This window comes from Aulostomus chinensis, chromosome 17, assembly GCF_037954235.1.
Source record: "Aulostomus chinensis isolate RoL2024-O1b breed Wild chromosome 17, RoL_Achi_v1.0, whole genome shotgun sequence".
Taxonomy (NCBI): Eukaryota; Metazoa; Chordata; class Actinopteri; order Syngnathiformes; family Aulostomidae; genus Aulostomus; species Aulostomus chinensis.
The window spans coordinates 9,306,775-9,320,311 of NC_141336.1; the positions used below are offsets into that span (position 1 = coordinate 9,306,775).

The 13,537-nt window shown below is 39.3% G+C and overlaps 1 protein-coding gene across 3 annotated transcripts in view; it reads left to right on the forward strand.

Annotated features, from left to right (window-relative positions):
* The window catches only part of sos2 (son of sevenless homolog 2 (Drosophila)), a 101,719-nt gene that overhangs the window by 83,335 nt on the left and 4,847 nt on the right, over positions 1-13,537 (forward strand). For all 3 annotated transcript variants that reach the window (XM_086182068.1, XM_086182066.1, XM_086182067.1), the window contains 9 exons: positions 6,950-7,172; positions 8,112-8,231; positions 8,323-8,485; positions 10,147-10,264; positions 10,380-10,552; positions 10,643-10,759; positions 11,995-12,259; positions 12,596-12,637; positions 12,794-12,897. In XM_086182068.1, the coding sequence (XP_086038194.1) occupies positions 6,950-7,172; positions 8,112-8,231; positions 8,323-8,485; positions 10,147-10,264; positions 10,380-10,552; positions 10,643-10,759; positions 11,995-12,259; positions 12,596-12,637; positions 12,794-12,897 (1,325 nt within the window). The remainder of the gene's footprint in view (positions 1-6,949; positions 7,173-8,111; positions 8,232-8,322; positions 8,486-10,146; positions 10,265-10,379; positions 10,553-10,642; positions 10,760-11,994; positions 12,260-12,595; positions 12,638-12,793; positions 12,898-13,537) is intronic.

Consider the following 13,537-nt stretch of genomic DNA (forward strand, 5'->3'; position numbering starts at 1 on the left):
TTCAGGGGCTCAAATTAGATTATGCGCGTTATGTGCATTATGCGCATATAGCGCACACTCATTGAGAGCAAGAACAGTATAATACCAGGTTTTGAATGGGTGTGTATGTGAAAACTGGCTCCGGGCCGTCTGACCCAGTTGCCTCATGGGTGTTGGGGGGGCCTGGGACACTGTTTAGTGTGTGTTTTTAGTGTTTTTAGTGCTGCTAATGTGTTGCTCTGCCGAGCAAACATAATAGGGTCTTCGCCAGAAGTACCTTCTGGCTCAGGCCCTAACAAGCAACTACCCCTTCACACACAACCATTATCTCCACAGCCCACACATTCACTCACATTTTTCAATTCAATTCAATTTATTTGGTTAGCCCCTTGAGATGCAGCATCTTGTTTGCAAGGGGGTCCCAACACAGACGCACAAAACATACATACATGCATACATACAAATCATTACAATAATAAACAACAAACACAACATACTAGTCTCCAACTTCCACAGCCCCTCCCACCTCTTCACAAGCTCTCAAATAATAGATTGCAATCCAAATAAAGAAACCAAGAAAAATGCAATATATACTGTATGTATATGCACACATACATATATACATTCACATATTACTAATTACAAGGCAATACAATATAATATCGGGAGCATCAAAATACCGTTGGGCTTTTGAATAATACCAAAAAATAGTAATTAAAAAAAGGTAAGCCAGTGTCATCAGCGTAAAGATGAACATGACAGGTTGAGCACAGTTGAGATAAATCATTGATCAAAATGGAAAAAAGAAGTGGACCTAATATAGAGCCTTGCGGAACACCTCTTTCCGCAATCATTGGACTGGATTTACAACCATTAACATAAACATATTGATGCCTATTGTGAGATAAGAGTTAAACCAAAGGATAGCATTTGGATTCAGACCAATATGATGGAGTTTGTCAAGAAGAAGATAATGATCCACTATATCGTAAGCTTTTGTAAGGTCAATGAAGATTGCACCAGTAAGTTGGCCAGTGTCAAACGCTGAAAACAAGTCACTTGTGAATTTAAGAAGAGCTATAGTCGTAGAGTAATTATGTTGGAAATGAGACGGTGATAGTGGTGAATATTAGCTTGAGTAATATAATGAGATAATTGATTAAAGATAAGTTTTCAAAAAATGTTGCAATTACAGAAATTATAGAAATTGGTCTGTAATTATTTACATCAGTCGGGTCGCCACTTTAAAAAGAGGAACAACCCAAGCACACTTCCATATGGAAGGAATACAATATGTGGACAAGGAGAGATTAAATAAATCAGCCAAAGGATACATCAATACATGAGCTGCAAGTTTCACAAATTTTGCTTCCAGACCATCTGGACCAGCACTAAAGCTCTCTTTCAAATCACAAATGGCATTATAAACATCAAGAGGCATAATTTTCCTGAATGAAAATGAGCGATTTATAGGAGGGGAGATAGCATGACCAGCCATAGTATAAGGGGTAGATGCAGTGTGCAAGAGTGTGCAGGGTGCTCATTGAAAGCATTAGAAATGAAAGAGGAATCTGATACCCCTTTTAGACTGAAAAACGCATGTCAACGCAGGTTTTTGGACCCGCGTTTGCTCGGCATTAGGGCGCATTCAAGCTTCCAGAAGACCCGGGTCTGAACTCCCGCTGTGCCTGTGTTTTTCTTTCTCGTACGTCATCGCGCCGACAACGTCATCATTTCACATAAACGTGCACTGGAACATTAAGATGTAAACAAATGACAACGTGGACGTCACCGAGTCGAACATTAGCGTTTCTGTTGAGAATATTGTTCAGATGACTCCAAAATTGTGTAGGGTTTTGAAAATTTTGAGAAAATTGTCATTATAGAAATCAGATTTTGTATTCCTTGATTTGGTTTTATATTGGTTCCTTAAAAGTCTATGTATTTCCCAGTCATTGGATTGTCTGGATGAGTGATATTTGGCCCAAGCCATATCCCTCTCCCTGAAGAGGCTTATAAAATCAGAGTTAACCCAGGGCAGATGTAAACCTTTAACTCTTATAGTTCTCATGGGAGAATGTTTATTTATTAGATTAGTCACTTCACTCCAGAAGAAATCCCAAGCATCATCAACATACGAAATTAATTGGAATCTATCCCAATTAATATTGATTAAATCATGTATAAAAAGGTCTCTGTTCATCTTTTTACATTGCCTAAATTCAGTGTACTTAGGGGGATCGAGGAATTTTAATTTTCCAGATACAATATGTAAAACAATGATCACTAAGCAATCCGACAATATCCCAGATTTGATTATCCTCTCAGGATTTGTAACAAGTGTCCAATCTAATAAAGATGAAGACCGAGGATCAGCTCTTGCAGGTTTATTGATTAACTGGGTGAGATTTGTGCCATGAAATAAATGCCTATCATTTGTAGAGGAGTGGCTAAGCCAATCGCTATTGAAATCACCCAGAATAATCAATTCATTATGTTTCTCAAAAGAGTTAATAGCTGACAAAATGCACATGGTGGAGTCAGCTGGGGCTGAGGGAGGTCTGTATATATTACCAATAGTTAATGTTTTATTTTCATGAAAGATGATATTGGTGAAAAGACATTCGAAATCAACTGGTTCAACATTAGGAGTGATACATTTTGAGTTGAGATGATAAGCAACATAAGTTGTCACGCCACCTCCTTTAGAGCCCCTGTCAGGTCTATAAAGCACAAAGTTATCTATTTTCAACTCATTCGCTGGGATTCTATCATGTAGCCACGTCTCAGAGAGAGTTATAATATTTGGCTTATGGATTCTAACCCATGCCCTGTGAAGATCAATTTTTGGCACAAGGCTCCTAATATTGAGATGAATGATCTTTAGACCTTTTATCGTATCAATTGTACCTTATATAAAGAGTAAAATTATGAGAAACGGGTGAAAGGTGGGCGGGAGAGAGCGAGAACAAACAGACTGACAGACAAACAGACACACATACACACAAATAAAAAAAAATATGAGGCAGTTTGACCAAGAGAGGACAAGTAGCCACGAGCCCCGGCTGCATGACAATTAATATGTACTTTAACAAAGGGCCCCCATTACATAGTCAGCCAGGCAACTGAAAAGAAATATGCAGACCACATAATATAATACATATAGACTTACCATAAACAAACAAAATATATGGCCCAAACAGGCAGAGTTCTATTTCATTAAAAATAAATGTCATTGAACAGGTTTCGCGACACTTTTCTGCAGTGGGTCATTGCGACCGATGACGTCACCAGCCTGTCAGTTTATGGCAAACAAAGTCTCAGTAGAGACTCTATTACACGGTCATTTCAAGTTGATAAATCTCCTTGAATTTTTTTCGTGACCAGCTTGAAGGTTGTCATTTTTTTTGTCAAAATGAGCCAACAGTTCATCTTTGACACTCTGCATAACTTCACAGAGCAAGGAAATCTCTGAAGTTTGCATGGTGAGGAACAAACAATTTAAAGAGTTGGGAAAAAACCTGGGAAAATTTTTGACCAAACGGCAATATAGAGCTTAAACTTGAAAAGAAAATACTTAATAGGAGCCAAAATAGCGTTGAGTCAGCACATAGAAAGCTGTAGAAAGCCCAATTTTAGAGAAGCAGACTGAGGTATGTTACAAAGGCTCAGGCTACCGCGGCCGTCTTGAATACTAATGTGCAGTTTACATCTTTTATTTCCCCAAAACCATTATCCCCACAGCCCACCCACTGCCCCCACACACACAACCCCAGACCCACACCCACACACTCCGCGTAGAGATCACATTGCCAGTATGATCTCTATGCACTCACCCATACACCCCCACACAAGCAACTGAACTCCACCCACACCCCACAACCCCCCCCCCCCCCCCCCCATGCACACACACACTCACTCACATATTTCCCCAAAACCATCTTCTCCAAACTTGTCCAGCCTGTCCTCAATTTCGTCAAACCTAGCTGTATTTTAGGTCAGCATTTCTGCTGCCACGCATGCTGTGGTATTCATACACTGAAATTACTTTGGGGTTGTTTTTCCTTTAGGCCACTTTGGTTAAGGCGACAAACTTAACTTTAAGGTAATAAATTCACTCTCTTTCTTCATCGTTTTTTAGCATATATAGAAGGTTAATTTTGGATCAATGCCCACAGTGTTGTAGGAGCTCTAACCCTTCCAAAGTCTTATGTGCGCATGCTCGTTTGTCATTATATCTCTTCCAGCTTAGCGCACATTGACCCTTTGTTACTCCGAAATGAGCTGAACAAACATTTTGCCCATGCAGGAGCCCCTTCATTGTCGTTGACCTTTACATCGGTGTTTATTACAAATTTTTATCTTGGATGTCTGTCTTGTCCCCTGGACTTGAGACATCGTGTGACATGACTGTACCATCCCTTCCTGATGCAGCTTGTCTTTCCTGTTTGGTTTAGATTTCATCTGGCGAATCACAGCTATCACTAAGCCACCATATTTACTGTCCGTAATCAAGTTATCTACGGTATCCATCCATCCATCCATCTATCCATCCATTTTATATTCCACTTACCTGTTAAGGGTTGCAGGGGGAAGGAACCTACCCCAGCTGACATTGAGTGAGAGGCAAGGTACAACCTGGATGGGTCGCCAGTCTGTTGAAGGGCCACCAGGAGCAATTAGGGGTTCAGTATCTTTTTCAAGGCTACTTTGACATGGTCAGCGGCAGTTGGGGATGGGGGGGGGGGGGGATGAGGATCAAACCAATGACCCTTTGGTTGCTAGACGTCCACTCTACCTGTAAGCCATGCCGCCCCAATCTACAGTATCCATTTACCCTAATTAACAATAATTTTGCTATACCGTTAGATGATTATCAGCCTAACTTCATATGACTGCATTTACATGTACACCATATTTCAAGTAAAACCCATATTCTGGTTAATATGCACTGCAGCTGTGGGAATATTCCCATTCATATGTTATTTGGCATATATTACATCCAAGTCAACTTATCTCCCTGCTGCTCGATGTGGCCTGATAATTTACACTATTGAATCATTTAGTAATTTTATTTTGGAAAAAGTTTCAGTCACATTGTTTTTTACTGAGTTAAAAAAGGCATCATTCTCCCATTACAACCCACACTGTGGTTGAAGGGGGGAATTGATTTGTATCAACACATTTAACATTTTTTCACAGCTGTTACAATTCTATGTTGTTATGTAGCAATTGCAACACTATGGATGTGTTTGAAGCTGGGATTGACTCATATCCGAGTACAGACATGCCAGATACATATAAATACGTCACACATGGATATAGACTTGCATCTTCAAGTTTTATTAATTCACTCCTGGTGAATTTCACATGCTCAAGTATTTCTTGTGATTTCATTACTCTTTACATTTGTTGTGCTATAATTTTGTTGGAGGCAATACAACAAGTTAATGCTTCTATTAAAAAAACAGTCAGAACTTTTGTAGAACCTTCAAAGAAGTCCTGCAATCACTCACAATACCATGACATAACTTTTAACTTTACACAGTTTTTTTGCATTTTTGCCACAATCTCCTCCCATATTTTGGTCTGTGGTCTGCAAGGTCACATTAAACACATATGCTAAACTCTGCATTTAGTTTTGATGAACAAATTCCTGGGTATGGACTAGTTAATAGACATTAATATGTTATTAAACTATTCTTTGTACACTCCTCCCTCTCCACCTTTTGTTCGGAGTGAATCAACCGGGCTAAATTTCTAGCTCACATAAGTATTATTATACTCATTCATAAAGAAGATCAAAATTAAAGGCTTCACAGTAAAAAATCACCAACGAATAATCTGAATGAAAATGAAACTTTATTACATAAATGCTATTAGAATTGCACACCACTACTTCAGGGTCATCACAGCAACATGTAAATGTACTGCTCTTATCAGTGGCAGTTCCATAATTTCCATTTCCACCAGAGGTTTAAAAATGTTTGCTTGGGAATTGGACATGCGCAAACATAAATTAATTGTCTCTTCATTTTCTGATTAATGTGTTTGCTTGGCCCAGTTTTCCAGTTGATTAAGTTATGTGCCAGGTGTCTTAATCAGGTTTTTAAGAAATTGGTATGTGATCGTAATAAGATTATGACAGGTGTCTGCATTACTCATACATACTGTAATTGAAATATTTTCATTTTCTGATTAATACAGGAATATGGTGTGCAAGTATGTTTCACATATCCAAGGTTACACAAGATGTAGTAATATATTTTCTCATCAAATCAAAAGACTGTGGCTGTGTAAGTTAGGCTGTGGTGGGCTGCCAATTGGTCCAGAAAATTTCTAGGCCTTCTCTGAAGGTCTAGATGGCCCTAAAGGTTCCCCACTGCTTAAAATACACCAAGTCCACAACCTGTCATGCTAGTGCTGTGGGAAGTGTCCTCTAAGCTGTGTGTCCTGGGGAGATTTTCAGCAGGATACTCAGTGTTTGCTGGTAAAATTTGATGGTTATTACAAGGATCATGGGAATAAACACACAGTGGTGCTCCACTGCCTCATGATGCCTCTGATTCAATGAGGTATTCATTTTACTTTGAAATCATTCATTGAAAATGACAGCTACTTCACTGAAAGCAGTTGAACACAATTGAACATTTTTCCAGGTCAGCATACAAGCCATTAACTTCCTCTTAAGTTGACACACAGCTATTCCATAAAAACAATACAGACATGAAGAAGCAAAGTAGATGTGGACCAACTGTCAAAGGGCACTTTCTTCAACCGACTGAAGTGATGACGTGATTAACAGTCATATTAACTCTGTTAAAAATGAACTCTTTCATTTCTTCACTAATGTATCATACTTATGGAACAGCTGTATGTCAAATTAACAATTTAAGAGGAATTTAATGGCCTGTATGAGATATAATCTTAAGATACAAGATATAATATATTTAATTTTTTTACATTTTAGGAAAGTCTATGAGAAAGTGGGTGGAGTCCATCAACAAGATCATCAAGAGGAAGCTGCAGACACAGTCCAATGGCATCAGTCACAACATCACTTTCGAGAGCCCACCTCCTCCCATTGAGTGGCACATCTCCAGAGCGGGCCAGGTGGACTCTTTCGATCTCATGACCCTTCACCCCATTGAGATCGCTCGCCAGCTGACTCTGTTGGAGTCTGAGCTATACAGGTGAATCATGATGCAGAAGGGTTAGTTAGGCTGGCTTGCGCATAGACTGTTGCCAGATAATAGTTTTAAGATCTTGTGGCTTATGCATGTATTTAGATATTTAAAAATATTTGGAACAGATCATCACTGAAATGGCAAAAAATAGGTAATGTGTGGTAATCAGGTTGTTTGACTCAGAAGAAAAGAATTGTCTATCACATATGTATGACCATATTAGGGCCCTATAAATTCCATTTTATTTTTTCCCAAATTCCGTTTTATTTTTTTCCCCAAATTCCGTTTTGTCCATTTTAATTTATGGAATGCCATTTTTTACCTTTTACTTATATTTTACAACAAAACAGTGTGTTTAAATAATGTTTATGAATAAAATGCACACTAAATGACCTTACATTCATTGAGGCAACACAATATTGCACTTTTCCTCAATACTTTACTGCTGCATCATCATCGTCGTGTTCTGCTGGCTAGCGTCAGCGTGATGCTTTTCTTCGTTTTTTATATGACTTTTGGACAACAGGTGGTCATCACACATATTTTTCCACTTCCAGTCAACAGAGTGTTGACAAAATGTACAAAATAACACGTCACCTGACACATAGAAGTCACTGGGGTACTGCTCAGCTCTGTATTTAGGCGTTAGCGTCGTATTGCATAGCTTTTTAGCAGAGGGGGGGAGCGCCATGTTTGCATTTTGTTTGGAAAGGGACGGGGGGCAGGGGTTGTGTCACACTGATTTGCGACCCCCGGGAACGATTCCCTGGGTTTATGTTCCTCTGTCTCACGAAAACAGCATTTCCACGATATTCTGCTTTAAAAATTAATTCCGTTTTTATTGCCCAATTCCGCGATCGCGGAAATTATAGGGCCCTACCATATACATCTTAATATTAGATTTTTTTATTCCTTGTCTGAGCACAAATCTGTTATCATCCACAGAGCTGTACGGCCATCTGAACTGGTCGGCAGTGTCTGGACCAAAGAAGACAAAGAGAAAAACTCGCCCAATTTGCTCCGCATGATTCGTCACACGACTAACCTCACACTGTGGTTTGAGAAGTGAGTGACATGTAGGCAAGACAATGATTTGTTTTACAATCCCAGAGAAACAAAATATCTGTAAGAATGTATGTGTGTGTATGTGGGTTAGGTGTATTGTGGAGACCATGAACCTAGAGGAGAGGGTTGCTGTGTTGACACGGGTCATAGAGATTCTGCAGGTTTTCCAGGAGCTCAACAACTTTAATGGTGTGCTGGAGGTGGTCAGCGCCATCAACTCTGTCCCAGTCTACAGGCTCGATCACACCTTTGAGGTGAGTGGAGATGAGGATGATGTTGGAGGTAATGAAAAACCTGTTAAACATCTGCAGTAGCAGAAATGATTGTAGCACTCTGGTGCTTAATTTTGCTTGATGGTAGTTACTGTTACTTCTGCAATTATTATGATTATCATCCGCATTAAGATAAGATAAGAGGCGGCACGGTGGTGCAGTGGTTTGCATTGTAGCCTCACAGCAAGAAGGTTCCAGGTTCGAGCCCCGGCTCAGGCACGGGATCTTTCTGTGTGGAGTTTGCATGTTCTCCCTGTGCTTGCGTGGGTTTTCTCCGGGTACTTCGGCTTCCTCCCACAGTCCAAAGACATGCAAATGGGGACTAGGCTAATTGGATACTCTAAATTGACCATAAGTATGTGAGTGTGAATGGTTGACTGTCTATATGTGTTGGCCTTGGGATGGACTGCAGACCTGTCCAAGGTGAACCCTGCCTCTCGCCCGAAAGCCGCTGGGATAGGCTCCAGCCCCCCCACGACCCTTAACAGGAATAAGCAGAAGATAGATGGATAGATGGACATAAAATAAGATAACCCTTTATTCATCCCACAGTGGGGAAATTGGCACTGTTACAGCAGCAGAAACAGAGAAGTAGCAGCAGAAAAAAGTACAGAGCAATCAATAGCAGAAATTATATTATAGTAGGATAGCAGTATTATATATGATTATAAAATGATAGCCATGTAGGCACGTTGTCACCCAAACCAAAATTGTCTATCTTTGTATGTTAACATAACATATGGTAAGGTTTTAGCACACCTTAGCCTCAGCTTAGTCAGGTGCCCCAAAATTTTATTAGTCAAACCTGAAATTTGCACTCAAGGGCTTCATCCTGAAAATCTGACACACAGGATTACACAAGGATTTCTTTAGCCCTTAATGCAATGCCTGATGAGTATTCATACTTCCATGCTTCAACGTCTGTTTTGTAGCTCTTGAAAATATCAATCATTTATATATTAGTTGCGCAAAGACTTCCGTGTTGTAAGAGGTTAACAGTAGGGGTGAACAGCAAGGATTCATAAATAACCATCAGGCTTTGCTGCCCTACTGTAAGGATAGATTAAAAAAAAGTCCTTAAGTATGTAAGAACCAATTTGTGCTTAAGAACGTTGCATGAATGAGGTCAGGTGTTTGGATTAGTATTTTTTTTCCTCCTGACACAGTCAGATGGAGCAGCATACATACTTCCTTCATGTAAGCCTGCATCTGATAAATTTAAAATGCAAATAGACATGAAGTTGTAATATAATTGTAATTGTAAATATAGATCGAAGCAAAGTAAAATCTGGTCAACTGGACGTAAGTTTAAGTTTAAACTTACGCTCAGTTGACCAGATTTTACTTCGCTTCGATCTACGATGACCTGGATGAATGAGAACCTACACAGACAATTGTAAATATAATTCCAGTGTCAAAAGGAATCAAATATACAATGGCATGTTTACTGGTCACCTGTTTTATATTGTGTCCAATTTTGATAACATTCAGGCTGTGAAAGCAAAGATCCCCTTCTATGTTATTGACTTAGCGTCAGTGACACAGGCAGAAAGCTGTAGAACATTCGTGGAAGTATTGATGGATGTTTTTGCGCACGTTCTTTACAGTCTAAAGTTGAATTGGTGTGCTTCTTGTATCCACAGGCAATACCAGAAAGGAAAAAGAAGATCCTGGAAGAAGCTGTGGAACTGAGCCAAGACCATTTCAAGAAATACTTGGCTAAACTCAAGTCAATAAACCCACCCTGTGTGCCTTTCTTTGGTATGCCTCCTACACTGTTATGCTGTGTCATTGTTGAACATGCGCAACTTTGCATTTGATTTCTGTCGATCTGTGTTTGTCTCATAACCACTGTCAAACTCATCCTCATCCACAGGTATCTATTTAACCAACATCCTGAAGACGGAGGAAGGGAACCCAGACTTCCTCAAACGTTACGGCAAAGAGCTGATCAACTTCAGCAAGCGGAGGAAAGTAGCTGAGATCACTGGGGAGATCCAGCAGTACCAGAATCAGCCCTACTGCCTTAAGGTGGAACATGACATCAGGGTGAGTGCTCTTGATCGTCTATTATAAAAACGTTTTAACTAATAACATGCAGATTCTGAATGCTTAATTTAGGTTGTTTTTGTTGCCCAGAGGTTCTTTGAGAACTTGAACCCGATGGGAAACAGAAGTGAGAAGGAGTTTTCTGACTACCTGTTTAACATGTCGATGGACATTGAGCCAAGGAACTGCAGACAACCCCCACGATTTGTGAGTGTTTCCTGTGTTGTGAAGTTCTATGTAAACTTGTACACTTATTTGGAATACTCTTTTACTGCAGATTTGTTTTGTCTTAGGTGAATATGATGATTCATATAAAACAGTATTCAAATCTGCTGAAAGAATCTCAGTTAGGTGCTGCAACAAGTTTGTCATTGTACACAAAATTATATGTCCTCACTTATCTCCTGTTTAATTTTGCATTGCAGATTGAGACCTGTTTCAATCTTGTGTTCCCAAAAAATTTTGAAAACATTCCCTTAAATATGTACTCCACTCCTTGTCAGAGATCATCAGTTATTTCATTAGAGATCCCCACGTCACTAAGTGCATTTCCTCCCAGCTCTTTTTTCTGTGCATTCTCATTTTGTACGTAAAACCTGAGTAGAAACACAAACGTCAAATTAGTATCATCGCTTTTTCTGAATATTGCCCACAAAGTTTTTGTGATTGGGGAGGTCAAAAAGTTGATTTATCAAAAAAAAGATAAAGGTAAATAAATGACCACAGAATTGTGGTGTTGCTGTAGAATCGTTTTTTTCAAAACTCTCCTTTTTCATTGTCACTCAGTAAGTTTTATATCTATCTTGCTGTTTTGTTTTCCTTTATTTATATCTATGTTAGCCAAGGCTGACTTGACACTGCCCTGTATATTAATGTCAGGGCAAAAAATTCTGTTCCAAGAAATGACTGAAGAATTGTTAATTCTAGATTGTACTTAGGAACATCCGCTCCAAATTTTGAGTCTTCTTCTACACTCTGACCTGACCGAACAAATCACTGTGAAGAAGATGACCATAAACTCCCACGCACAGAGGATGTTTCTTTTTGTGCCAAAAAGTTATGTGAATAAGTCTTTAAATGTGCAGAAGAAGAGTGTGCCTGAGTTTTTTGCTCAAGTGAATAAATGGGAAAATGAAACCATTCCATTATGGTTTTGCAATGGTTGATATTAGTTTGACAGTAGAGGCAAGAAATGGCCAAAAGTAGCCAAACCATTTTTTTTTTCCAATATTCTAACAGATGAAATTTAAAACAGGTTTTTATGTAAATCAAACTTGGAGAGGCAGAGTGGGGTTTCTGGCACAATTTCACCAAATTCCAAGGTGCATGGAAAATGAAAAACAACCTGAAGAGGTCAAAAAGCGCTAGCAAACCAAACTTGTAGCATTTCAACAACATGAGTTGTTTCGGTCTTGACAGTTCAATCTGCTCTCCTCCTTCAGCCCAGGAAGACCATTTACACTCTCAAATCTCCGGGGATCCGGCCTGTGCGAACATCTACCTCTGGTACCCTAAAGGGCCATCCTGTCCCCCTTGAGAGGGAACCACCTCACAAAATCACTTTCCGGAGCATCGCAGAGACTGAGCCAGACACGCTGGTATCCGCATCTGTACCCACTTCTCCAAACACGCCCACACCCCCACAGTCTGCATCCTCAGATCTCAGCTCGGTCTTCATGGATCACGACCTCAGCATCTCCTATGGTGGTGAGCTCACAATCAGCCCATTATCGCTGGATTGTGACATTTTATAATTTCACACAGTTTCACAGACCTGTGTTATTTTATTAATTTTGTGTTAGTATTGGAATTCATGTGACAGTTTCCTGTTCATTTTGCAAAAAAAGCATGTTATCTGCACCATTATATTGTCATAATATTTGTCATATAAAAAAACAGAATTCATCTGCTTATGAAACAAAATGTTGTGTAAAAGTTTAAAAAAAAGCAGATGGCATTTAACAGTGGACTTTAATGCCAAATGTAAAGCACAAACCTTTCTTTTGAAACAAAATATTCCTCCTACCTGTTTGAATTTGACAGGTACCAACTCCATATTTGCTCCAGTTCTGCTTCCGCCTTCAAGTGAGTTTTTGATTTTCAGATTTGTACTCACAGATGCTACTTCAGTTCACTTCTGTTACTCTTGATCAAAGTATGTTTCTGGCTCTCTTTACATTAGATATCATTTTAAAATTCTATTTTTTTAAACCTGAAAGTTTTTGTTTTTTCTCCTCTTAGAGTTCCAGTCGGTGTCTTGTGGCAGCCTCCACCAGCTTGGAGAGGAATTGCTTAAGCCACCACCTCTGCCACCACGAAGAAAAGATACCATGTCTGAAGTCAAAGTACGAGTGGTACACCTTTTCTTTCTGAATATTATAATACTCTTGTGTATTTTGGAGAACAAAAATGGTGATGAGATTCACTGAGATGATGTAGAACCTAAGTCCTGGCATCATGTCCAGTTTATTTTGTGAATATAGTGCCATGCAATATCAATGCATAGTGGATGTTTGTTCCAGATTAAATGAAATTTCTTCCAGGCATCTGGTGTTCATGAGAATGGGAGAGACCACTTTAGCTGCAGATGATGTTGTGGCATTTGTTGCCCTTCCACATTTATGCATGACATTGATTTCAAAACCCTCCCCGCCAAGTAAAACAACACACTCATGGCTAGCTAGCTTGTAGCAACATAAATGCTGAAAATGGTGAGTTTTAATGATTAGCAGGTCTGTTGTATTATTAGTTTGAGTCATTGTCAAGATTTACTATAAATATACGAACAAGTTTCCCAAATAGGATGTGCTTTCCCCCAATTTTGCAAGGGTACAGTTGCTGTATTTTGAGTATGCAAACAAAATGTACTGGTTGAAATGCAAGGTTGGAAAAATGGCTGGAGTCTGACAATTTAATGAAACAATCCATTTGTTGTCTTTTGACTCCATGCAAATGTCTGTTGCTATATGGAGTGTAATCAATAAA